Below are 25666 nucleotides of genomic sequence, written 5' to 3'. Positions count from 1 at the left end.
ATTAACATGTCAAAATAATAATATAATTGATATTTTGTACAGTGAATACCGAATGCCAAGCAATAACTTATTGAGACCTAAAACAAAAATCAAAACACCAACAGATTTTTGTGGGTTTTCCTTGATAATGACGTGATAATTGCTTCTGTCTGTTAAATCAGAGAGCGTTGTCCCGTTTCGGAAGCCTTGCAACTGACACATTCCACACCAACGAGCAAATATTGAGACACAGTTTGTAGTCGTGACAAAGTTCAAAGGACACCTGCGGAGCGGTTTTAATTGCATCGCACAACACCAAAAGTGACAAGGAATCTTTTGGGTGCTGAGGACCGCCTGGCGCTAGGAAACAAAGTAATTACAAGGTTCAGGAGAGACAGGAGCCGAGCGAAATGGGTTGAGTGGGTGGAAATCAGAGAGCTGGCTTCATCTAGATAGCATACACTGGAAAACAAATAGAGTTGAAAAGATACTTATTAATAGAAAAAAGATTTAAGGACCGAGATGAAGTAGAAACCGTAAAGTTCGAATTTGAATTACATTAAATTGAATATAAAATATAAATAAATGAAATAAAAATGTTTTTGAAACTTTCACATTTTTTTCTGATTACTTTTTTTTTTTAAAGGACATTGACAGCTGCCTCCCGGAAAAAGGAAACCCGAAAACGCCACAACATTTATTCTTAAACGCAGGGTTGGGATTTGCGGAGAGTGCTAGAATTCTATTAGCACCGTCAAGGAAATCGCTTTTCCTAATAGCCATGTGCCACGTGTCCTGTGAAGCTCGAGTCCCCTGCTCAGTCGTGTGTCACGACCGAAGGACAACCGCAGCATCCTTCTCACTCCCGTCACCGAATGAATACTTCCCATTTCGGGCAAACAACACAATTGAAAAATTATAAAAATTTCGCACTTTCCGAGAAATACAGTCGAACGAATCCTCGTAACGAAAACCGGACGTCGTCCTTTTGCGGCTGCTCTGGGAGATACACTTGTTCTCGGCGAAAGGACACGCGTCGGCGGAAAAGTGCGGGGAAATCGGAACGGAAAATGGGGATGGCCAGACATCATCAATATTGCAGGAATCGCTCGGCAGATTGAGGCTGTCAAATAAGCGTGGCTAATGCGTATTAAGTGCACTCCGTCCGGATTCATCGAGGGTTGTCCGTGGCCCAATCCAGAAGTTGGCTTAATCACGCTAATAGCCGCAATTCATGCAAATGCTGCAGACAATAAAATATGCGTTGGGTATCAGTCAAGTCAAGTCAAGTGGCAAGGTCAAATGGCAAGGGATATTGAATGGTTATCGGGGGTTGGGTGGCTCATGCAAAATCCATCAAAATTTCATGCTTTGGAAGTTACAAAAATTTCTAGAAGGCTCTGAATTTCAAATTTCCGTAAAGAAGACTTTTGTTGAAGATCTCCCAAACTTCAAATAAATGGATTTCAGTTTTTTTTTTGCGCATCTTTTTTCTGATTTAATTTGTTTTAACCAATTGGAGTATTATTTTTTCTTGTTCCGTATCACATAGCAATACTTAAGTCCATAAAAGTGCTTACAAAACTAATCTAAAACGAACCCAGCCAAACCAAATAGAAGTAGCAACAACAATCATCAGCTTCCCCATTTCCATTTGGGAATTATTCCTCCGATTTAGGAGAAATGCATGCCATTGAACTGCTGGCGATCGTTGTTCACCATGTTGTTGTACTTCCACTTTTCAGCACTCGAGGCCTGACTGCTCCAGGATCCTGATCCCGATCCGGAACCCGATCCCGATCCCGAGCCACTATTCGACTTGGAATTACTCTGGCTCTTCGAGGAATGGTTATCCTTGGTGGTGCTGCTCAGGCACTTGTCCGTACGTTCGGTGTAGACCATTTTGTCTTTAGATTTTCCTTGTGTTTCCTTTTGAATAAGTGAAATTTTCTGCCGATTTAATAAAGCTGCGCTTCCAATGCGTTCGTAGAGAGGTCAAAGTTCACGGTACAGTTTGCAAAAGGGTGAGTACTTTTAGTTCCTTATTGTTGGCGGAGTTTCCAGTGCGTGATCCTTTTTTCGATGACAAATGTTTGCCCAATCTATAAGAAATAAGATTAAAAAAGGGTTTAAAAATAAATAGCATTTCGAATTAAATAATACGTATTTCAAGAAATTGAAACCAATATTTTTTTCAACTTAAAGGAATTGTTGTGTTATTTTTACCCACCTTGCTTGCTTCAACAATTTCTGTTTAGAATCCGTGTGGCTAATTTTTGGCATTGACACAAAACTTTTGCAACTTGCACATTGGATAGGAAAGAAAGGGAATTTCACAGCTCACGCTCCGTACAGCTCAGCACCGATCTGCTCTGCTCTGGACTTTCTACTGAATCTTTGGCGCTTTGCACAACTGGTTTAAATACGCCGATCTGCTCCGTATCGTTCCGATATGATCCGATCCGATCTGAACCGATCCGTCGATTCGAGTGCAATGTCTGGCGGAGGAGCTGCGTCATCGTTCTACGAGTAAACATCGTTAGTATCGCAGCTGCAGGCACTGCCAAAACGCCAGAAACCACCCTCGCCCCCGCACCACTTCACCCCCCCGGGTGACCTCAAACTCAACTTCGGTCTGAGGCTAACCCGTTCCAAAAGACCACAATGCAAATTTAAGCGATCAAGCAGGCAACTGGTTTATCAGCGAAAACTTTGCAAACAACTTCGCCAAATAAAAAGAATCGAATTTTAAATACCACTAAAGTTTTAAAAAATCATTTAAAAGTACAAACATTTTTACTTTATTAGCTAAGTATTTATACTGTTTTGAAGCTCGAACTTCTTTAAATTCTTTCCCATCAAGTTAAGTTTTCTTAGCTCAATAACTTATCTTAATTGATAAACCAAACCAACCTCGCAATTAATGGGTATTATAACCACCCCAACCGAACCTGCTATTTATCACGTAGTTTTTTTCTTTGTCTGCTCTCCACAAACATAATCTTTATGATATTGTTTAGAGTTGCCGGCCGGTAGTTTTTTTGACACGTCACCAAAAACTTCCCCTAAATGGGGATATTTACTAACGCACAATTCCTTTGAAATCCTGGTATTCCTATAAAAAATAAATGTTTTTAAAAACCTGTCTATATGGGTCTATAATGAATATTTAGATCGTCTGATCACTACTGATATAGCGTGTTATTCATGAACCGATGGCTGATGAAAAGTCTTGGTTGCATTGCATCAGCCAATTCGATCAAGAAAACAACTCGAAAGCCTGTTGCGGATTTATAGTATTTTAATTTTTTCTTTTCAGATGTATAGTTAGCCGATCTGAATAATGCTGAAGTACAGATAAAAAAGGGTGCCACCCTTACTTAAATAAATTATTATACAAATTAATATTACATGCTAAACATTTTAAAAAGTTTATTGATTTTAAGGATTCCCAAAACAAGTTAAATAAATTTTGATATTTTTTTTTATTTTCTCTAAACAACTTCGCTTCTTATTATATTCCCAAAAGTGTTCAATTATAAAAAAAAAAAACGGACAAAAACAATTTAATTAGTTTATTGACATCCAGGACCCCTCTAACTTCTATGCGCTTCTTCTAGACTCTAGAGGTATTTCCCCAAAACTCGATTCCACAATCCAGATAAATACCAAACTCAACTTTGAACGTCTAACCCGGCGTTTTAAATGCCAAATTTTGCATTGTATTATATTGCCAATTTATATGTCTGCCAATATTCCGTTGAGACTGCGTTATTTGCATAATGCGCCAGACACATGGTTCAATAATTAAAAAAACGTGGCCCAGACACACAACAAAGAAAGAAAAAAATAAGTATATAGTATAGAGAGAGTTGGGTCCTAAAAAACTGTCCGGCTAAGAATTTATATAAAGTGCGGAGTGTTTGAAATTGAACACTTGGCATGATGCCTTTGAGAAGCATGTTTATCAGATCCTTAGAAAAACAACCTGCCATTTTTGGCACCAAAAAAATCCCCTTCCTTATTTGTTTATTTTAATTGTTTGTTGTTTGGGTTTGTTTACCCGTCTGACCGAAATGTTTACCGTTTTGGGCCATTAATGAAGGACCGCGTGGCTTCATTGACGTACTCCTCGAGTGGCGTAAACAAGAAATTTGGCACAAGTCTGCGCCGATGATTTTGCATCACAGCCACCGAAAAACTAGTTTAACTTTATCACGCTTTCAGCGCGTGATGAGATCAACAAAATCTAGGGGGCTTTCCGATATAAAAGCAGCTCTATGGGTTCGAAATCCAACAGACTAAAGTGTGAAGGCCTACAAGGCGATACCTAAACAGAGATTTTACAAAATATTTTCCCCAACGTGCATAAACAAATGTGTCAATGAAGACACCGGACACCAAAGCCAAGCTGCTGAATAATATAAGGTAAGGATGTGAAAAAAACTATGGAATTTTTAAAGTAAGGCTTTTAAAAAACCACGGAAATTTTAAACTCATTTGAATATTTTTTTGTTAATTTGTATATTCTGAAATATTTAATGAGTGGCATTAAAATCTATACAACTAATAAAAGATAACGACCTTATATAAGGTGAAACTTATATTACAAATTCTCAAATAATTTTGGTGGTTTATTTTATGAAAATCTTATGATGCCTATCTTTTTTTAAAAACCTTTAACTTATGTATTCTTTTTTTATTTTTTTATTTGCAGTCTTTCTAAACACCTGTCTTCTAAGAAAGGCGGCTCTCGCACTAGTAACTGCGGCAATTGTCTGGAATTCTCCGTGCTAACGCGTCTCTCCAGTGTGCCCTGAATCCCCCAATCCACCAAGCTCACCTTAGCTCCTGTTGAAACTCAAAAGAAATCCTTGAAAATGGTTCACCAAGTCCGTACGCCCAGCAAGGCCATTCCCGCCAAGCACCTGAGTCCCATGAGGACCGTGGAAGGATCCGGCGGAAAGTACGCCGTATCCAGCAGTCCGGCGGATAGTTTCCTGCGAAATACCAGACTTACGGTTCAGAGCAGCTCCCAGAACTCGGCGGCCTTCAAATACAACCAGATGATCACCAATAATCGGGAGCAGTTCAATAACCTGCACTTCTGCTAGAAATCGTAGGGGGATTTCCATAGCCACTGGAGAGACCGAACTGGAGGAGAAAAATATAACTATGATGGCGATTATTTGTCACACAACATAAATGCAATAAATTCATTTATAAAAATTTCCACAAATTAATCGAGTTTCATAAATCGCAGCAGTCACGTGCTGGATCCGGGGGCGAAATTTATTTATTGCGAAATGTCTTTTTTATTTTGCCAAATTAAATTACCCCAACTAAGCCTGCGAGCATTCGTCGTCGTCATTTTTCATTGTTTGCGGCTGTCTGCCTCACTTTGTCATATGCAAATGTGCCTCGGCGATTTTTGCACATTTTATATTCGGTTTTTTTCCACACGGGCGCCATATTTTCACATTAGCACCGAATCAAAAGCTTTAACGTTTTAACATTTGCTCGCCGGGATTTGCATAAATCTTCGTTGGCTTTTGCAGGTCTTGAAGGCGTCTCCAAAAGACAGGCATAGTGCGTAAAAAATCAATGGAAGAAAAGGTGTTTTCCAAAGAAAGTTAATCATTTTTCACCTTATAGCGAAAGTGGTTAGGAAAGGCTTAACCTACTTTAAAAAGACGGAAATATAAACTAGGTCAAAACTTTGGATAATATTTAATAAAGTTATATAAAACCACGTTACATATTTACGAAATATATTGGGAAATTATTTTAAATAAACATAAATTCATTTAGAAGAAGAATTCCAGCTTCAAAGGTCTATAAAAAAAATTTCCCTTTCCTTAAATTTAGCACATTCCCCAAACGAGACAAAACTTTCCGGAATTACACACGCCAGCTTAATACTGCCTAAGTTATGCACAAGTTCCGCAACAAACTGGAAATATCTGTAATCTCACTCAAAGTGACTTAATTAGTATTATATGCAAAGGCACCTCCTCCCTTTGGAGAATAATATAACCACCTGTCCCTTAAATAAGAGGAAGAAAGGCGAAAAGCACTCGAGTGTTCTGGCCCAATAATTTATGCAAATAACTGGACTGATATGCAAATGTAAACGTAAACAACTAACGTGTTTCAGATCGGATATACTAAACATGTGCTGAGCAGATCAGCTGACTGTTAAACTAGTTGAGCTGGAAAATGGTTATCAAATCATGATGACTAAACTGTTGCCAGGCTGATTAAATGAGAAGCCACAATTCCAGATCTCATAATTCCCACCCTGTGACATCAGAGATTTTCGGTTAGCACAGTTGGTTGAATCGAAGGCATTAAAAGACAATCTGTTACATCGAAAGTGCACAAATCATCGCCAGCCACAGATTTTTATGCCCCAAAAACATTTTTATTATTCCACTAAATTAAACGTTCAGTGAGGATTGAGTTATATAATATATATATATAAGGGGTGGGTGGCTGTGGCTATCCAGATACTGTGGGTGTGTGTCCTTGTGAGCGATGCGTCGACAGTCATTAAATTATCACACATTTTACTTCAAAAACAATTCAAAAATTGCGCCCAGAACAAAAGGCAACCCTCAACCCTTGAACCCCCCTCCCCCCAGCTCTGCCCCTTATTACACCCTCCTCCTCCTCATGAAATTTTCACCACCCCCTTGCCATGGGAACTTGACTTTCACCCCCCGCCAAAAGTGTTTTTGTGGCCCTGCCGCATTACAAGCTGAAAACATGGTTATTACATCAGTAAATTTCAGTCGTGAGGAAAAGGGAGTTCCATTGGAGGTTTGAAGGGGGACGGGGGGTCTGAAGGGGGGTTCGGGGGGTCAGAGGGTTACTTGTGGGCGTTGCAAAATGGGCGATGGATGGATTCTGTCTTGTGATGATTATGACAGCATGACGACTTATCTGAAACGACCTACTCACCAACCCCTCAAGCCAGCTATTATGTCTAATTTAGTTTTCGCTTCTGTTTTTGCAATATGTCGACCATTAGCAGGGGGTGGGGCTATGAAAAGGGGGAGGAGGGGAGAAGGGAGAGGGGACTGGAAGACTGGGAGACTGGGAGGATTGCCCATGACGCGGCAGTAAGTGACGATAAATCATAAACGAAACATCAATTCCAGCACTTGACCCTAAAAGGACTTCCCGTTGCTTCAAAATGGGCAGCATCTTGGCGCTCTTGTATCCATAATATTTTTTAAGAAACTAAGTAGTATATACATAGGAAAATACCATTTCAGCATCATCCTTTTCTTGGATCCTTTAATATGCCGTGTCCTGGTCACGTGTCCTCAGCTTTGTTGCAAATTAATTAATTGCCAAGGCGATGAAGACGCCAAAGCAGGAAGATTGATTAAGAGACAGCTTCTACGATAACCCTTCAATGCGGCTGTCAACTTATCTATCACGCCAACAGCCAGGAATTTACCACCCAAACTCTTTTTATTCGTGGTATAAACTGAGAAAAATAATTGGTAGGTACATATAAGTATAAGTAATAACTATATAGTTAATTTCAGAATAATTTATATTAATTTTCGTATTATTTTAAAATCGTTTTAATATAGGTACATTTACTGTTAAATAAAGATTAAATACGTGTGTTTTCATTGGATCCATTTAATATTTTGTTGCGTTTCTAATTAATTTTCCCTGTGCAACGCTCTTTCTCCGCTTTTCCTTCTGACTATTTCGTTCTGATGATTTATCGACATTTGTGCGGAAATCGCTGTGCCAAAAGCCAAAACGAAATGAAACGTTTTCCGAAGCAGACAAGAGAGAGTTTTCCGCAGCGAAAAACGGCGGAAGGGGAGAGTGGTGGGAAAATTGCAGACTTCAGGTTCGTCCATGTTCTTGGAGCGGAAACGCAATCGGCGCACTGCCAAAAATAAATTGATTACTGTCACGGAAATAGCTACAGCACACATATTCCGTGGGGCTCGGCTTCTCCAACTTTGTTTGTTAATCGATTTATTCGAAAGGGCACGAAGACGCGACTTACTCGAAAATGTCTTAGTAAGCGGCTTAAATCACAGGTAAAATACTGAAGGTGGGCGGAAAATTCAGGGGCTGTCTTCGGTTGGCGTCAGGTTTATAGATCACGTGACATGGCAATAAATAGTTTGGCCTGTCAATTAAAGACACCTGTGAAGTGGAGATGGGTAAGCTAGGTAAACCCCTGGAAAACATGGAAATGGGGAAAACTTGGGGAGGAAAAGTCTTATAAACTTTGGATGAAGAGAAGACAACCAAGCACGCAATGTTCACGCCTTCAATTTGTGCGTGAACTTGTAAGATAGTTTCTTCTGATAAGGTTATTGGATTTAGCAGTCTATTATTCATGCCATCGATGATAAGTAAATTTTAATCTGATAAGACATGTGATTAGAGCAATTAAAGTGGTGATTAGATAATTTGAAGGCATTAACTCAGATGGTGGTTTATACTTAATACTCAAAGAACCGTTTTGGATCATTAAAAATTGTTAACAATCTTAAGGAAAATTTAAGTAATCGAGTATGAAAATCACAATGAAGTCAATGAATAAAAATATTCTCTGTGAATATTAGTAGGTAAAACTAATTCTGTATTTAACATTTAATTTTAACACATATGAAACAGTCACTGGAATAATTAAAACTGAAAATATTGTCCGATTTTATTAGGTTCTTAGGAAACTTTTTATTAGCATACTTTCAGGTGTTTCTCCTACACTGCAGTTAAAAATTATTAGTCATGCTGCTAAACAAATGTCAGGTATAATAATTTTTACATAATTTAATTTAACATTCTTTTACAAGAAGTAAAATAACTTTAAAAGTAGATTTCAAACATTTTGTTAATTACAATCTGGGGCAAACTTAATTAACTAAAGGACAAGCCTTTAAACTCGAAAAGTCGTCGCAGATTCGACATGCTCTGTTTATTCCGGACCTCGTCAGTTGATTTTCACACTCAGTACTTGGAGTTCGCTAATTAAAATTCACTTTGACAATAACCGTAACTTCTGAGATACTAATTTCAAAATGTTGCACCGTATAAAATATCTGCCGAATGGGCTCGGTTCAACTTCCGTTTGAAGGAAGGTCGTTAAAATTTAGGGAAAATAATAAGCAAAAATTTTCACGTCTCGCCTAATTAGCGCAGCAGTCACAACAAAAACAAAGTCAGCCACTGGACGCTGTCAACAGCTGCAAGAGGGGGTGGAAAATCTCGGCGAGGGGGTTGGGCTTTTCCAAGGAAGTGTTCCGTTTTAATATTGGCGTCACGTCATTAAAAGTGTGACTTAATTGTGAGCGTTTCACACAAGTGAAAAGTTAGAATTTACGACAGATTATCAAATCAAGTGTGAATGGAAGAGGAAAACTCGAGACGTTCACAATTTTTCCGGGCAGCATCCGCAGCTGTTTCCACTCCCCCCGCCAATTTTCCTCAAGGTGTTGCCAAATTGATAAGCATCAGGGGAGCGGGCGGGAAAATCGCACTTGAAAAACTCTTAGCTGAATAGGAATTCGCCCGGTATCAATTTATTTTAACGTTCAGACATTTAAGCTTTTGACTTTCCCACTTTTCCCACTCTCTTACCCGGTCATTTATTTCGAGCTGGCCATAAAATCGAATTTAAAATGATAGGAAATCTTATTGAAAATTCGCAGATAAGCTGGCCAAATAAAAAGGGTTGTCCACGTGTCCATTTCAAATTGAGGGCGTGGCATGCGGCATTTTCCAGTCATTTACATTTAATAGAAGCGCATGAAAAGATAAGCGTGTGTGTAGTGTGTGAAATTTATAACAAATCAATAAAATGACAATAGGTGCAAACTTTATCGACACGCCACTGCGAAAAAGGGGCGGGGCTGAAAGGGGGATTTTTCAGCGAACGTCGTTCCATTCAGACTGTCTGAAAACGAAACTCCAGGGTTGCTGGCTAAAAAAGGTGGCTGAAAATCGAAACGAAAGTTTTCGATAAACAATTTTTCGCACGGAAGTGCAATTTGAAGTGAAGTACCCATATACCCGTGTCCGTTTCTCTTTGCAAATGCGGAAATTATACAGAGAAAGTTTCTAATACATTTGTTACCGCCAATCAATCGCTATGTCCTCTTTCTTGCGGAAAAAAGGGTGTGAGATTCTGGGTTTTGTCTGGGCATTCAATGGAAAACTTTGCCGTCAGATAGGTGAAAAATAAACTTAAGTAAAGTTCACTGTAGTAAAGAAATTGTAATAGATAAAGTTTAAGTGGAAGGGAGATCTCACATACATTTAATGGTAAATAGTGGAATTAATTATTAAATCATTATAGATCGAATTAAAACTAACACGTGCCCCTCACGGTATTGTGTTCTGACTATAATCAACTATATTCAGTATTCTCTAATATTTTCTCTCTGACGCTCCTAAGGTGATTAACACTTATATTTTAAGCACAAAACTAGTTACTACTTATTTTTCTCTTATTTTTTACTTTACTTTTAAATCTCGTTTCCATCTTCTAGCTCGTAAGATGCACAAACCTGCACAAAAAAAAAAAAATATTAATGAAAAAAAATATTCAGTCGGCCCTCTTAAGGTATAGATTGCTTCCCCTTCGCATATGCAATTTTGATTTGGCAATCTAATGGGCTACCGCAAATTGCTCATGACTTGCGGGGAGTGTGTGTCGGATTGTCTGAGTTGAGCGTTTGTATATATCGGAAAAGTCTGTCTCGGTTAGAATAAAGAAAACACAACAGGGCAGTTTGCAACTCACTGCAATTGCTTTAAGCCAAGTTGGCTCTGAGCCGCTATTACCTTGGCTTTCAGTCGATCGCAGATCGTGGCTGTGACAAGTTGCATTTTGTAATTTTAAAGGAACTCAAGAGGTGACAAAAAATACTGCCAGTAATTTAAAATGTTCCCCTTCAAAAACAAAAAAAAAAAAAGACAGGGGTTAACAAACGGAACACAATATTAAAAAAATTGCTGAAAAAAACTATTCACTGTTAAAAAAAATAAAATACCTGACCTAAAAAGAATAAATGTTCCAAGAATATAATTGTTAAGATAACCATTTAAATCTATTAAAATGTCAGTGAGCAAAAACTCGCCCTGCCAACAACTAATCCACAAATGCGATTCAAAAATTGCTAAATTAAGTTTCCAGCCAAAGCCAATAATTATTAAATTGGGTGGACACCTTTTAATGGTCACAGCTTTGTAAGAAAAACTAAAAAATTCCGTAGCTAAAAGGTCTTTTCAAAAGACAATTGCAGGTTAAATTCCGGTCACGATTTTATTAGATTCTGAGATAAAAGTGTTTAAGCCAAACGCTGCATATATGTAGATACAAAAGTATCTGAAACAACAAAGAGCAAAGGCAACCTTTTGTTTTCCGAGTTAACTTTGATCTTTGTGCAGACCCCAGAACAATTTGTGTTGCAGTTGGCCAATTTTTAAAATTGTGTATCATAGTTCCATTTTTGTGTCGTTTTAATTATGTTAAAAGGTTTGCGATGCTGCTGCTACCTCTGTTTTTGCTGGCTTTTTCATTGCGACCTAAACCCAATGAAGCGGCTCAAATTCTGGGCTTGTTCCAGCACCCCGGCAAGAGTCACTTTGACTTCTTTAGACCAATTTTCTTGGCCTTGGCGGAAAGGGGTCACAACGTCAGCGTGTATAGCTATTTTCCACTGGAGAAACCAAAACCAAACTACACGGATTACGTCTTCGAGGGAATTCCATTACTCACAGATGTAGTTGATTTAAAGGTAATAATACAAAATAAATAGAGATACAAATTATATACATATTTATATATTTTTTTTTAGAACTTTGAAAGGGAATGGAAACCTTTTGGTCTGCCCTTCAAGATACCCACCTACTTTATGCTCCACGATTGGGGTCTGCGATCCTGTAAGGTGGCATTGAACTCCCCTCTTATCGCCCAGATACTGGAGTCTCCCATTCGATACGACGTCATCTTGCTGGAGCACTTCTCCAACGACTGCATGGCATCGGTGGCTCACCTGCTGAACGCACCTGTTATCGCTCTGAGTAGCTGTGCGATAATGCCGTGGCATTATAAGCGAATGGGCAGTCCGTTCATTAACCCCATCATGCCCATGAACTTCCTGCCCTACACAGATGAAATGGGTCCCATTGATCGAATAAATAATTTCTTTCACTTTCACACCGTCAATACTCTGTACAAGTGGGTATTAAATGTATATGGCCTTCGAAATGCCTCTTATCGTCTTTGTTTTTCCTTGAAAAGTTTGATTACCCAACCAGCCACCGATGCGCTGATTGCTCAGAGATTCGGACCCGGACTGCCCTCGATCAATGAGATCGTAAAGAACACCAGTCTGATGCTGATCAATCAGTATTATGCCTTAACCGGTCCACGCCCCTATGCCCCAAATGTCGTGGAAGTGGGCGGGTTGCAAGTGGGACCCCCTAAAACCGCTGCCAAAAGTGAGTTGCTAACCATATTGCAGTATAATTAATTTAAACGCCAAGAGGAAATCTGAAAAATAATAACCAACCATTCTTTAAGGTGATCAATCTTGACTTGCATTTATGGGAACATTTCAAAACGCTTTATTAAGTTGTCTGTGTTTGCCGGTCACTGAACACTTTATCAAAAAGTACAGCCGTTTTTAATCATTAAATAAATAAAAACAGACGTCACAAAACCGGTGGATAAGGTTTGCAAAATCCAAAATCTTGTTTACATTTGGTATATATAAATATGTGAATCCCAAACTCACAAACTGTAAATCACGATGTAAGAGGCAGTGACTCCAAATTAATTCCATTAGTCTGCAGATTATCAAGTTTTTAATCCAAAATTCGCAATGAATTAAAACAAAGACAACATTTTTAATGATGATTTTAACGACATTTAAATGAGATTGACAAATGTTCCATTATTTAGGTCAACATATTGAGGCAAGTTTCGTTATAAAACAAATGCGTAAAAGAAAAAGCTTTCAACGTATTTTTAAATCGTAGACTTTGCGTCTACGTAGGTCTATATATAAATCATTTATATATCCAGACACGCAGTATTGTTTTTCCCTAGCTATCCGTTATCTTTTAAATATATCTTATAATCATTATATTCTTTTTTTCTCAGCATCTTTTAGAGCTCTTAGATCGGTCCCCCAATGGAATCATTTATATAAGTTGGGGATCAATGGTCAATGCTAATACACTACCTTCAGCCAAAAGAGATGCCCTTTTCCAAAGTATTTCCCAGCTGAAGGAGTACAACTTTGTGATGCGTTGGAAGAGTGAAAAGATTCTGGATAATGAAAAGCCATCCAATCTTTATACCTTTGATTGGTTGCCTCAAAGAGATTTATTGTGTCATCCGAAGGTGAAGAGTTTTATATCCCACGGAGGACTTTTGGGAACCACGGAGGCGGTTCATTGTGGTGTTCCCATGCTGGTGACTCCCTTCTATGGGGATCAGTTTCTAAATGCTGGCGCCATCAAACAGAGGGGCTTCGGAGTGATCGTTAGTTTCAGTGATTTTGATACGGATCACATAACCAAGGGACTGCGAATAATACTTGATAAGGGGTAAGCAATTGATAAGTGTGTGTTGATTGTTAGAATTTTTCTTAACTTCCTTTAAAATCATGTTAAACAATTTTATTAAATATTTGTTTATAATTTAAATACAGATTTTCCGAGAACGTGCGCCGCTCCACCGAAGCCTTTCGTCAACGTCCCATCCCCCCTCTTGAATTAGCGATCTGGTGGATCGAGTATGTGATTAAGTCGGGGGAGCTCCCCACATGCAAAATGAAGCCAGACATATCAACTGGATCGTCTACAACTCGATCGATGTTTACCTGTTCTGGCTGGGAATCGTATGGCTGCTGATTGTCGCCTTCTGGAAGCTCATTAAGAAGACAAAGTCCGCTTTTGGTCGGGGAAAAATCTCGGGACAAACAAAAACAAAACAACAATAAATAATTAGTTCAATGAACTAAGCATGCAAGAGAACATATTTAATTTTTGATATCATTCATTATTTTGTAAATAGAGAGCTTATGAAATGACTTTCAAATAAGGTTGATCCTAACACCATTAATTTAAAACCCCATTAAAATGTCACGAAAACATGCAATCGTTTAACTAATTCATTGAAAACTGTGTGGTCTATGCATAATTAAATTGTATCTGTGTATATCATTAAAGTTACATAATGGAGCTTTCGGTGAATGAAAAGTTCAATAAACCTAAACTGATACTGAGAATTGCTTTCACTTTTTAATTTATTATAATCAGCTCAATCAAAAGTGTCATTAACAACGTAATTTTCTAATGCCATTAAAAGCCTCTCGATTATTAAACACTCTTTCAAACAATTCTTGCATTAAAAAATAAATAATTTGTAGTTCTAAGCAAATAATGCCAAGAGTGCGTGTTACGCATCGACAATTTTTCAGGTTCCAAAAAAAAATTACGCATGCTGATCGCTAATAATTTCCGTAATCGTTTTGGAGCGCCGAAAATAAGCCCGTATCAATTAAATGTAAACAAGTGAGACGCCTTGAAAAACATGTGAGCGGCGGGTGATAAACATTTGCCAGACTCGTCTGTTGCTTTTTTGTTCAGTCGGCTTTCTACTGCCGGTAGTTGGGTCTCGTGCACAAGGGCACTTCATTCTACACTCTCGTTTTTTCAATTTCGTAACCCCACTCTCTAAAAAAATAGCCCCCAAGTGCTTTCTTTGTGTGAGAGTCTAGCGGATCGTGAGGCCGAAAAAGCTTTGAGAAATTAAATCGGTACTGTCTACTTTTTACTTTCAAATAGAAAAAATAGCTTACATCTAAGAGAGGAAAAGAAAATTCAATTTGAACTATCCTAACTTTAATTAAAAATAAAAAATATAAATCTTATCAGACTCAACCTGAAATGTTTTCTCAGTTAATTTTGTGTCATCTTGCTCTTAATAAATTCAAGGAATCACCTAACTAATTTAAAGGATAATATTAATGTGATTTTTATAAACTCATTATCTAAAATAATATATATATTAAAAATGTATAAAATATTAAAAATATCAAAGCTATAAAAAAAGCTATATCAGCAGCACCGCCGAAGACGGAGATTGATTTCCGATCGCTGACTGAGCAATTTCGGCCTGTGGCGACTTGGATGCAGCTCTTTGTGGAGCGTTGACCGAAGAGCTTTCCACTCGGCGGCATTTCACTGAATTTAGTCAGTCGCTCGTCGGCAGTCGAACAAGTAAGTAAGAGTGGGGAGCCGTTTAAAAACAGGATTCAAGTTCAAAACTGACGGTTCGGCATTTGGGCATTTTGTGTGTGTATCCAGTTCAAGCGGTTCAATTGCATTTCGGAGAAAATGGCCCCAAAAGGCCATAATTGTGAATTTGTTAACCGAGTGCAGTGGGCATTGTGATGCAATTGCCGTGGCTTTTGTTGTGCTTGCGATTTTCTTTGGTGCCTTCGCCTGCATTCTTTACATAATTTCCCTGCATTTCTCGCATTCGCGACATGCGCAATGCCACCCACCGCCCCACTCAAGGTCAATTGAAAATACTGCAAAACCAAGAAGTCAAAGATTCAACAAGTGTTTCTGCACATGGTGCAAGTGAAAAGTGAGGAAATAATGTGTTTTAGGAAGGATTTCTAACGAATTAAACACACCCGTGAATCAGCAAATTAAATAAAAAAAATGTATCTCAAATACTTTTATCGAATTTTAAAATTGAATCATGGGAATCGTATGTTTTTAAATAAATTGAGATGGAAGCAAAAACATTATGGTGAAAAACAAATACAAAAGTTTTAACAGCAATTAAATTGATCGAATAAATAGAAAGTAGAGTGTATACTTTATTTATATTTTTATTTTTTTGTGTTAATTTTTTTCAATGTATTTAATGGTTTTAAAAGCAAACAAAATACGAACTGTAAATTGTTGGGTTATTTCATTCTGAATAGGAATATTTAAGTTTAACGAATTCATTTTCTAGACTTGGTAAAAGTGTTTTTCTTTTCAGGGTACAAAATGTGGTCGCCGGTGGTTGCCTTACTGTTCCTGACCCTGGTTGTCAGCCAACCGGATGAGTTGGTGGAGGCCGCTGGCCCGCTGAAGGTGCTGGGTCTGTTCCCCCATCCCGGAGTCAGTCACTTCCACTTCTTCCACCCGATCATGAAGGGTCTGGCGGAGGTGGGACACGACGTGAGTGTGGTTTCCCACTTTCCGGACAAGAATCCGGTCGCCCGATACAAGGATTACCCACTGACCGGAATTGAAAAGCTCACGAACAGTGTGGATCTCAAGGTGAGTGAAAAGGGGAACCACGTCGGATGTTGAGCTATTGTTAATATTCAATTGCCTAACGACGAAGTCAGTCAAAATAGTCGTAAATCAGGGAAATACAAATCGGACCAATAATACTATATGTGTACCCAAAACAAAATTGAGGTTGGATACATGAACACTGCAATATTTTTTCATGACTCAGTTAATTTTTTTATTAAATAATCTAAATAAAATTAAATAACTAATTTAATTATTCTTTGTTCTTTTTTAGCTCTTTGAGAAACGCACATTCTACAATCACTTTTTGGAATTTTCCCTACTTCACGAGTGGGGAAAACAGGCCTGCAATTTGACCCTCCGTTCGGAGGCACTGCAGCAGATCCTGAAGCGACGACCAGGACACTTTGATGTCATCATAATGGAGCAATTTAATACAGACTGCATGATGGGCGTGGCACATCAGCTGCAGGCACCGGTGATCGCCTTAAGCAGCTGTGTGATGATGCCCTGGCATTATGAGAGAATGGGAGCTCCTTTGATTCCATCTCATGTGCCCATGCTTTTCATGGCCCAGTCGCAGGACATGAACTTCGGCGGTCGATTGGCCAATTGGTTCAGCACCCATGCCATGAACTGGATGTACAAGTAAGTAATTGCTTATAAACATAATAATTTAAATTTTATATCAATATTATTTCCCAATAGATTACTATCTGTACCCGCTGCCGATGCTTTGGTTCAATACAAATTCGGTCACGATGTTCCTTCGGTAGGAGAACTGGTGAAGAATACCTCCCTGTTCTTTGTGAACCAACACTACTCGCTCTCGGGACCCAAGCCAATGCCACCCAATGTGATCGAGTTGGGCGGCATCCACATCCAAAAATCCAATCCCTTACCGGCTGATCTTCAGCGTATTCTGGATAATGCCGAAGAGGGAGTGATCCTGATCAGTTGGGGTTCCATGATACGGGCCAACTCCCTCTCGGCTGCCAAGAGGGATGGAATCGTTAGGGCTGTGGCTCGGTTGAAGCAGAAGGTTATCTGGAAGTGGGAGAACGAAACTCTGCCCAATCAGCCGGCCAATATGATTATCATGAAGTGGCTGCCGCAACGCGATATCCTCTGTCATCCCAATGTAAAGGTCTTCATGTCGCATGGAGGACTCATGGGCACCTCGGAGGCGGCTTATTGTGGAGTTCCCGTGGTTGCCACGCCCATGTATGGCGATCAGTTTGTGAATTCTGCCGCCATGGTGAATCGAGGAATGGGAACCATCTTGAACTATGAGGATATAGCCGAGAATACGGTGATGAGGGCTTTGAAAAAGGCTTTGGACAAGAAGTAAATACATATTAATTTCCTGATATTTTATTGTACCTAATTAACTAATTATTTTTATAAATTTTAGGTACCACGATGCCGCCAAGGTCGTCTCCCACTCCTTCCACCACCGCCCACAGCAGGCTCTGCAAACCGCTATTTGGTGGGTGGAACACGTGGCCCACACGGGTGGAGCTCCCCTCATAAAACCAAGTGCCGTGTACATGAACCGCTTTGCCTACTACTCCCTGGACTGCTATGCCCTTGTGGCCGTAATCCTGGCCAGTATCATTGGCAGTTGGTTGTGGCTCATTCGACGCTTCTGCGGATCCAGTTCCGCTGAAAAGACTAAGAGGGATTAGCTGGGCTCATCCCGGCACATCTTCGTTTCGTGGTTGTATGTGATATTTTATATGTTCTGTGTAGAGAACTTTTAAATGTAAAAACACCTCCTCTCAAGGACTTCATCTAGATGTCTAGTGACGCCAAGTTAAATATAATGTTTAAAACAATTGGTATTTACCCACTTTAATCAAATGTTGTTTTTATTTTGAAAATATTTACGATTATTCTTTTTAATTTATAATGGAGTAGAATGTTAAAAACCTTTATACATTTTGCTGCATATTTTAGGGGATTTGTTATTAATATTTAAGCAATGTTTTATAATATGTGATGGGCAAATAAATGCTTGCAATTGATAAATTTAATATGTGTAGGTCAAGTGATATATAATATAATGGTATGTTAAATTTTGATTTTAATTATTCCCACCTGAGTGCCAGAACACAACCCTTTATAAATGGGTTCCAAATATTGTTTAAAACTGTGCTCAAAATTAGCAAACAGAAAAAATCAACAAAAATGTTATCAGTTTTGAGGTCTTTGGCTGATATGCGAAAAAAGAGAGGGTTCAAGATATGGGAGCTCTTAAAAACCGGTCTATCACTCTTAAGTTCCCTCTAGACGATTAGCTCCGGTGCGTATAAGTTTTTGTTGATGTGTATATTTTTTATAGAAATATTCGTACGTCTTGTCGAGCTCTTTTCGTGCCCGTCCGTGTCAGTTGATGCTCATCTTTCGGCCGTTCCGGATCTGTCTCCCTGGGAAAGGCGCACACCGGTGATTATTTTTTGTGTTTGCTAATTACATGTGAAAAAAGAAAGACGAAAGTATTTATAAGTTAATTTTAGCAAAGCATTCCGCGCACCTTCAAATGTTACAATGTTTAAATTCACACAATCATGAAAATCGATTTTATAAGGGCTTGTCACGCTGACTCAACTTGAACTTGACCCTTCCTAATTGTTTTCCAGTATCATGTTTGTGTGGAAGGGTTTCAGCCTGCTGGCGCTTCTTTCTTTGGTTGTTTCCACCGGGTCTCTGCGAATCCTGGGCATATTTCCCCACCCTGCCATGAGCCACTTTAAGTTCTTTCACCCAATTATGCGTGGATTGGCCAAGGCTGGTCACAATGTGGATGTCATCAGTCCCTTTGAGGACAAGGATCCACCACAAGGCTATAAGGATTATCTGCTGCCGCCCTCTACACTCACAGATACCATTCATTTGGAGGTACGTTTAAACAATGTTATAATAACATACTTATATGAAGATTATTTAAAATAATTTTCGTTGTCTACAAAGCAATTCCAAGTAGCGCGAAATGAACGTGTGATATGTCGTATACTTTTTATTATAGAAAATATGAACTTTAGAATATTTTAAAGTACCCCCTAGATGAAAAATAATATATTATTTAATACATCAACGAATTCGAAAACAAAATAATGTACACAAAGGTTTTCGAAACAATATTATTAAATATGATCTAAACATTTTACATTAAATTATAAATAACTTTTTGGCCAGGACTTCGAACTCCCTTTTGACTACTTATTCCACTACATCGAGCACTTTGTGCTGTACAACAAGGGAAAAGAGGACTGCAACATCACACTGCACAGCCAAGCCTTATCCGATGTCCTGAAACATCCTCCTGGTTACTACGATGTCATCCTTTTGGAGCAATTCAATACCGATTGTGCGATGAGTGTGGCCCATGTGCTCCAAGCTCCGGTTGTTGGCATGAGTAGTTGTGCCCTGATGCCATGGCACTACGAGCGTTTCGGAGCTCCTTTAATTCCTTCCTACATATCCGCTTTATTCCAAGGACAATCCCAGGAGATGTCGTTTGCGGGAAGACTGGGCAACTGGATTACTGTTCACTCGCTTAATTTCCTCTACAAGTAAGTAACGTTTTCGGCATTTAAAGTATTTAATAAATAGGTTAACAGCAACATCATAAATTAAAGCAACTGGTTTAACGACTTTTTTATGTGGTATAACCCACAGTGAGATTTATTTCTATTATCTTACGATGTTTATCTTTTTCTGCAGAATCTTCACGGTTCCCGCTACCAATGCTCTAATCCGTCAGAGATTCGGACCTGGATTGCCGTCCACGGAAGACATGGTCAGAAACACTTCCTTGATGCTGATCAATCAACACTTCTCACTGAGTGGTGCAAAACCTTTGCCACCAAGTATCATAGAAGTCGGTGGCGTGCACATAACTCCACCAAAACCTCTACCCTCTGATCTCCAACAAATAATGGATAATGCTTCCAAGGGAGTTATCCTCTTCAGCTGGGGATCTCAACTGAAAGCCAGCTCCCTTCCACCAGCTCGACGAGATGGGATTGTTCGCGCCTTCGGAAGATTGGAGCAGCAGGTGATCTGGAAGTATGAAAACGACACACTTCCGAATAAACCTAAAAATGTGCACATCAGAAAGTGGCTTCCTCAGCGTGATATCCTGGCACATCCAAATCTCAAGGTGTTTATGTCCCATGGAGGATTAATGGGCACCACGGAGGCGGTTTCCGAAGGAGTGCCCATTGTGGGTGTTCCCATTTATGGCGATCAGTCTCTCAATATTGCTGCTTTGGTTCAAAGAGGAATGGCCGTGCAGTTGGAGTTCAAGAAACTGGATGAAAAAACTGTCTTTGAAGCTTTAACCAAGGCCCTAGATCCCTCTTTCAGGGAAAGAGCTAAGCAAGTGGCTTCAGCCTATAATAATCGCATTCAGGATCCTTTGGAAACTGCCATTTGGTGGGTGGAACACGTGGCTGAGACGAAGGGAGCTCCTTTGATCCAATCACGTGCTGTACATCTATCCCGCTTTGTATACTACTCACTGGACGTCTATTTAGTGGTTGCTTTAATCCTGTTACTCCCTGTGATTACCTTGATGGGATTAATCCGTTTGTGTAGAAGGAGAAAGCCTAAAGCTAAAACTGCACCTAAGCTAAAACGCAAATGAGGCTATTCTTTAGACTATCGATTTCAATGTTTAATTAAAAAGAATAAAATAATAAATAAAAATAAATACTTTGTACTTTTACCCTTCCTTGAAAACATAAAAGATCGTAGTTAATTACATAAAAAACAGCTCACTTTTACTAAAAACATATACAAATTATCAGTTCTCATTCTTACAACTTTGCCTTGGAAGCACCCGGGAAACCCAGGCGATACAGAGCCACCACCACAGCTCCTCCCAATCCCAGATTGTGCTGCAGAGCCAACTGGGCATTGGGCACCTGGCGCTTCTCTGCCAATCCACGGAGCTGCCAGCAGAGCTCAGCACACTGGGCCAGTCCAGTGGCTCCCAAAGGATGACCCTTGGAGATCAGACCACCACTGGGGTTGACCACGAACTTTCCACCGTAGGTATTGTCTCCGGCATCGATGAATTCGCCAGCCTTGCCTTCTCCGCACAGTCCAAGTGCTTCATAAGTAACCAACTCGTTGGCTGAGAAGCAATCGTGCAGCTCCACCACCTGGACATCCTGCGGCTTGTAACCACTCTTGGCGAACAGACGCTGAGTAGCCAGACGGGTCATGTCGGTTCCCGCAATCTTCATGAGGCTCTTGTCGGCAAAGGTAGAAGCCGGATCACTGGCCATCTCCATGCCCACAATCTCCACGGCCTGCTTCTCCAGTCCATAACGTCGCACGAATGCCTCGGAGGCCAGAATGGCAGCTCCGGATCCATCGGATGTGGGACAGCACTGCAGCTTGGTCAGAACACCCTCCACAACCTGGGGCGACTTCATAATCTGCTCAAGGGTGTATTCATCGCGGAACTGCGAGTAGCTGAAAACAACAAATGGAAATAGATAAAAGCTTCGCGTGTGGATCAGCTGCATACAGCTTTGGAGTGGATGATGGTGTATGGATTGGTCTACTTATTCCTCGGTTTTGAGCGATAAGATAAGCGAATAGTGAGGTGAACTTTCGACTTAACTTACGGATTGTTAACCGAGTGTTTGTGGTTCTTCCAGGCGATTTTGCCAAAGTGTTCGGGCTTTGTGCCATACTTTTGCATGTGCTCCTTGCCAGCGTTACCAAAGATTTGGGCAGCCATAGGTCCAGCTCCGATCTCGGTCAGCTCTCCCATCTCGGTAATGTGCCGCTCCATGGGATTGGCGCGGTCAAAGTACTATAGGGAATAAGGTTATGGGTTATTAAGACGTTTGAATGGAATTTAAAAGATGTACCTTTGAGGACAGGGATCCACGCTCCATCTTCTCGAATCCCACAGCCAAGACGCAGTCGGAATTACCGCTCTCGACGATCTGTTTGGCCAAGTAAAGGGCACTCGATCCTGTGGAGCAGTTATTGTTCACGTTGTAGACCGGAATGCCGGTCATTCCCACTTCGTAGATGGCCCGCTGTCCGCAGGTGGAATCACCATAAACGTAGCCGGCCACCGCCTGCTGCACGTCCTCGAACTTGATGCCCGCATCCTGGAGAGCTTTGGTAATGGCCTCCTTTGCGAAGTCCGGGTAGCACACGTCAGCTCGGCGTCCCGGCTTCTCGAACTGCAGGAAATGGGGAACAAGAAGATCGGTTAGATATAAAAAAATCCAAGGCGGCACAAAGGTTAATCTCTTGCAAGCGAACCTTGGTCATGCCAACTCCGATAACGTAAACTCTGGTCTTGGTCATTTTCTGGCTGTTTGTACTCTGCGGGATCACGGATCGAACTTTCTACATCGACTAAGGTGCTATCAACAGGTTGCGGGTTTTTATACTAAGGATTGATAACAACAGAGCTGTCTGCTTAGCTTGTTTTTATAAACTTAACAAATTAATTATTTTTGAAAGGATAGTTTTAAAAAATATTTTTTGTTGTGTTTTTGTAAGTTTAAGTTTTAAAGCCTAATAATAATCTTGGTATTTTGCTAATATACATTTTTGTTTATATTTTTTATCCCGCTTTAAAGGGCAGCACTAATTGTATGGCTATGGGTTACAGTATTTTTTTCAACTCAATGCTTTTCAAACTGTAACATATTATTATGAATATGCAAAGACAAATATACAAAGGTAAATAAATTGTAATTTGCTTGTATTTGTATTTATTAAAATTTGGTTCTCTGATTATCTGCTGGGAAGAACAGGAATCACATATTTATAACTTTTATTTAAATATTTCAGGGCTTCAATCTTTTTAAATCAGGCGCACCTTTCGTGTTTTGACATTTGGAAGCTTGTTGTAATTTGGTCACACTACCTGCAGCTTCTAGCCCCCAACTAAATTTTAATTAATCGCACTTGAGCACTAGTTGGGGTATTACCTGATTTTTATTTAATATTCTGCAGCTACAAAATGACGAAGAGCCGTGTTTATGTTGTCGGTGTTGGAATGACCAAGGTATGTATCGCAAAAATTAACTAACATCTTCACAGGCTACAAAAAAAAAGATAAAAATAACAAAACAAAGACTTAAAAACCAGCTTTATTATTTGCAAGTAACTTCGATATTGAGCAATATTTAACGATTACCGGACTTTGAACTGGGTGCACTCCGTACGCTAATCTGCTCTCAAATGTTTGTGCCTCAACTCATTATCATTGTTATAATAACTATAATGGCTATCAGTATCGATCCTTTGGCCCCCTGAAGTGTCAAGATTAAAATTGAAATTTTAATCTGCATTTTGAGTTGCCCATGCTAATCTCTCATAATCTTGTCCAATAACTTTTATTTTTAAACTTTTCGTATTTGACATTCTGCAGTTCGAGAAGCCCGGACGCCGAGCTGATGTGTGCTATCCGGATTTCGCGAAGGAGGCCATTACAAAAGCTCTCCAGGATGCGGGCATCAAGTACGAGGAAGTGCAGCAGGCCGTGGCTGGATACGTTTATGGTGACTCCACCTGCGGGCAGCGAGCCATTTACGAGGTTGGAATGACCGGCATTCCGGTCTACAACGTGAACAACAATTGCTCCACAGGATCGAGTGCTCTTTACTTGGCCAAACAGATCGTCGAGAGTGGAAACGCGGAATGTGTTTTGGCGGTGGGATTCGAGAAGATGGAACGTGGATCTCTGTCCTCCAAAGTAAATAAAAAAAACTTTTACAAAAGCCTTCTATGACCAACTTTTTGTTTTCCCACAAAGTACTTTGACCGCGCCAATCCCATGGAGCGCCACATCAGCGAGATGAGTGAGCTGACCGAGATCGGAGCTGGACCCATGGCTGCACAGATCTTTGGCAACGCTGGCAAGGAGCACATGAAGAAATATGGCACCAAGCCTGAGCACTTTGGCAAAATCGCCTGGAAAAACCACAAGCACTCAGTTAATAATCCGTAAGATTTTACCATAAGTGTTTCAAAAATGGCTAATCTAATCTTTAGACTTATTGCCTCCGCTTAGCTACTCGCAGTTCCGCGATGAATACACCCTTGAGCAGATTATGAAGTCGCCCCAGGTTGTGGAGGGTGTTTTGACGAAACTGCAGTGCTGTCCTACATCCGATGGATCCGGAGCTGCCATCCTGGCCTCCGAGGCATTCGTGCATCGTCATGGACTGGAGAAGCAGGCCGTGGAGATTGTGGGCATGGAGATGGCCAGTGATCCGGCTTCCACCTTCGCCGACAAGAGCCTAATGAAGATTGCGGGAACCGACATGACCCGCCTGGCTACTCAGCGTCTGTTCGCCAAGAGCGGTTACAAGCCGCAGGATGTCCAGGTGGTGGAGCTGCACGATTGCTTCTCGGCCAACGAGTTGGTAACCTATGAAGCACTTGGACTGTGCGGAGAAGGCAAGGCTGGCGAATTCATCGATGCCGGAGACAATACCTACGGTGGAAAGTTCGTGGTCAACCCCAGTGGTGGTCTGATCTCCAAGGGTCATCCTTTGGGAGCCACTGGACTGGCCCAATGTGCTGAGCTCTGCTGGCAGCTCCGTGGATTGGCGGAGAAGCGCCAAGTACCCAATGCCCAGTTGGCTCTGCAGCACAACCTGGGACTGGGAGGAGCTGTGGTGGTGGCTCTGTACCGCCTGGGTTTCCCTGCTGCTAATAATGTAGTGCGCAATCTTACTGCTGCCGGTAAGGCTGCGACTAGCGAAGATGGCTTTAAGGTGGCTCCCTTACTGAAAATTCTGGAGCAAGCCATGCAGGAGGATAAGGACAATCTGATCGAGAAGGTCCGCGCCATTTACGGTTTTAAGGTGAACAATGGACCCAACGGTCAGACCGGATTCTGGGTCATTGATGCCAAGCAGGGCAAGGGAAAGATCATCTTTAATGGAACACGTAAGCATACCTTAAAAAAACATTAAATATGTACTTAATTAATATTTTCTTCCTTTAGAAAAATGTGATGTCACCTTTATCATCAGCGACGATGATGTCTTCGAACTGCTCACTGGAAAGTTGCCACCGCAGAAGGCCTTCTTCCAGGGCAAGATCAAGATCCAGGGCAACATGGGCTTTGCCATGAAACTGATGGATCTGCAACGATCCGCTCAAGGAAGGATTGAGGAGCTGCGCTCCAAGCTGTAAGAACCTCGAAGGATCTTTTTTTGCATTCCCAGTTGCAATATCTTGGTGGCCTTGGATCTGTTAATTATATTATTTTTGTATTATTTTCTAGAGATTAAAATGTTATACTTGTAATCCGATAATTTTTACTTTTGAGTATTTTATCTGCCGATATTAACTCGATTGAAAACAT

General features: G+C 40.3%; 9 protein-coding genes across 9 annotated transcripts; 6 read left to right on the top strand and 3 right to left on the bottom strand.

The window, feature by feature from the left end:
* Positions 1–1449: 1449 nt before the first annotated feature.
* Positions 1450–1881, bottom strand: LOC108096038 (serglycin). The gene has a single exon (XM_017197385.2). It carries the CDS (start codon positions 1879–1881, stop codon positions 1654–1656), a length of 228 nt encoding a protein of 75 aa, XP_017052874.1. The 3' UTR covers positions 1450–1653.
* Positions 1882–1964: 83 nt separating this feature from the next.
* On the bottom strand, positions 1965–2373 carry LOC108096039. Its single transcript, XM_017197386.2, has 2 exons — positions 2210–2373; positions 1965–2081 (listed from the first exon to the last, which is right to left on the bottom strand). The coding sequence occupies exons 1-2, from the start codon at positions 2260–2262 to the stop codon at positions 1982–1984; spliced, it is 153 nt and encodes a 50-aa protein (XP_017052875.1). The 5' UTR covers positions 2263–2373; the 3' UTR covers positions 1965–1981.
* A 1897-nt stretch (positions 2374–4270) lies between these two features.
* On the top strand, positions 4271–4914 carry LOC108096041. The gene is made up of 2 exons (XM_017197388.2): positions 4271–4407; positions 4697–4914. The coding sequence occupies exons 1-2, from the start codon at positions 4364–4366 to the stop codon at positions 4797–4799; spliced, it is 147 nt and encodes a 48-aa protein (XP_017052877.1). The 5' UTR covers positions 4271–4363; the 3' UTR covers positions 4800–4914.
* LOC108096040 lies at positions 4860–5218 on the top strand. Its single transcript, XM_017197387.2, has one exon. It carries the CDS (start codon positions 4860–4862, stop codon positions 5091–5093), a length of 234 nt encoding a protein of 77 aa, XP_017052876.1. The 3' UTR covers positions 5094–5218.
* Positions 5219–10798: 5580 nt separating this feature from the next.
* Positions 10799–14267, top strand: LOC108096043 (UDP-glucosyltransferase 2). Its single transcript, XM_017197390.2, is given in 8 exon segments — positions 10799–10880; positions 11504–11765; positions 11826–12208; positions 12272–12449; positions 12451–12471; positions 13136–13584; positions 13689–13783; positions 13786–14267. Coding segments are annotated over 7 exon segments (1575 nt in total). The 5' UTR covers positions 10799–10880; positions 11504–11510; the 3' UTR covers positions 13980–14267.
* A 986-nt stretch (positions 14268–15253) lies between these two features.
* Positions 15254–18160, top strand: LOC108096095 (UDP-glucosyltransferase 2). Its single transcript, XM_017197468.2, has 5 exons — positions 15254–15265; positions 16040–16323; positions 16577–16950; positions 17011–17649; positions 17717–18160. The coding sequence occupies exons 2-5, from the start codon at positions 16048–16050 to the stop codon at positions 17988–17990; spliced, it is 1563 nt and encodes a 520-aa protein (XP_017052957.2). The 5' UTR covers positions 15254–15265; positions 16040–16047; the 3' UTR covers positions 17991–18160.
* Positions 18161–18713: 553 nt separating this feature from the next.
* LOC108096088 (UDP-glycosyltransferase UGT5) lies at positions 18714–21077 on the top strand. The gene is made up of 4 exons (XM_017197456.2): positions 18714–18750; positions 18945–19203; positions 19501–19877; positions 20029–21077. Exons 2-4 carry the CDS (start codon positions 18949–18951, stop codon positions 20951–20953), a joined length of 1557 nt encoding a protein of 518 aa, XP_017052945.1. The 5' UTR covers positions 18714–18750; positions 18945–18948; the 3' UTR covers positions 20954–21077.
* Positions 21068–22733, bottom strand: LOC108096089 (sterol carrier protein 2). The gene is made up of 4 exons (XM_017197457.2): positions 22600–22733; positions 22194–22517; positions 21945–22135; positions 21068–21789 (listed from the first exon to the last, which is right to left on the bottom strand). Exons 1-4 carry the CDS (start codon positions 22642–22644, stop codon positions 21126–21128), a joined length of 1224 nt encoding a protein of 407 aa, XP_017052946.1. The 5' UTR covers positions 22645–22733; the 3' UTR covers positions 21068–21125.
* A 471-nt stretch (positions 22734–23204) lies between these two features.
* Positions 23205–25616, top strand: LOC108096070 (sterol carrier protein 2). The gene is made up of 5 exons (XM_017197431.2): positions 23205–23353; positions 23720–24043; positions 24104–24294; positions 24362–25245; positions 25304–25616. The coding sequence occupies exons 1-5, from the start codon at positions 23309–23311 to the stop codon at positions 25492–25494; spliced, it is 1635 nt and encodes a 544-aa protein (XP_017052920.1). The 5' UTR covers positions 23205–23308; the 3' UTR covers positions 25495–25616.
* The last annotated feature ends 50 nt before the right edge of the window (positions 25617–25666 follow it).

Source organism: Drosophila ficusphila, unplaced genomic scaffold, assembly GCF_018152265.1.
Source record: "Drosophila ficusphila isolate 14025-0441.05 unplaced genomic scaffold, ASM1815226v1 contig_127, whole genome shotgun sequence".
In the NCBI taxonomy this organism is placed as follows: Eukaryota; Metazoa; Arthropoda; class Insecta; order Diptera; family Drosophilidae; genus Drosophila; species Drosophila ficusphila.
Note: the sequence above shows the minus strand (reverse complement) of the source record. Positions and strands in the feature narration are given on the sequence as shown.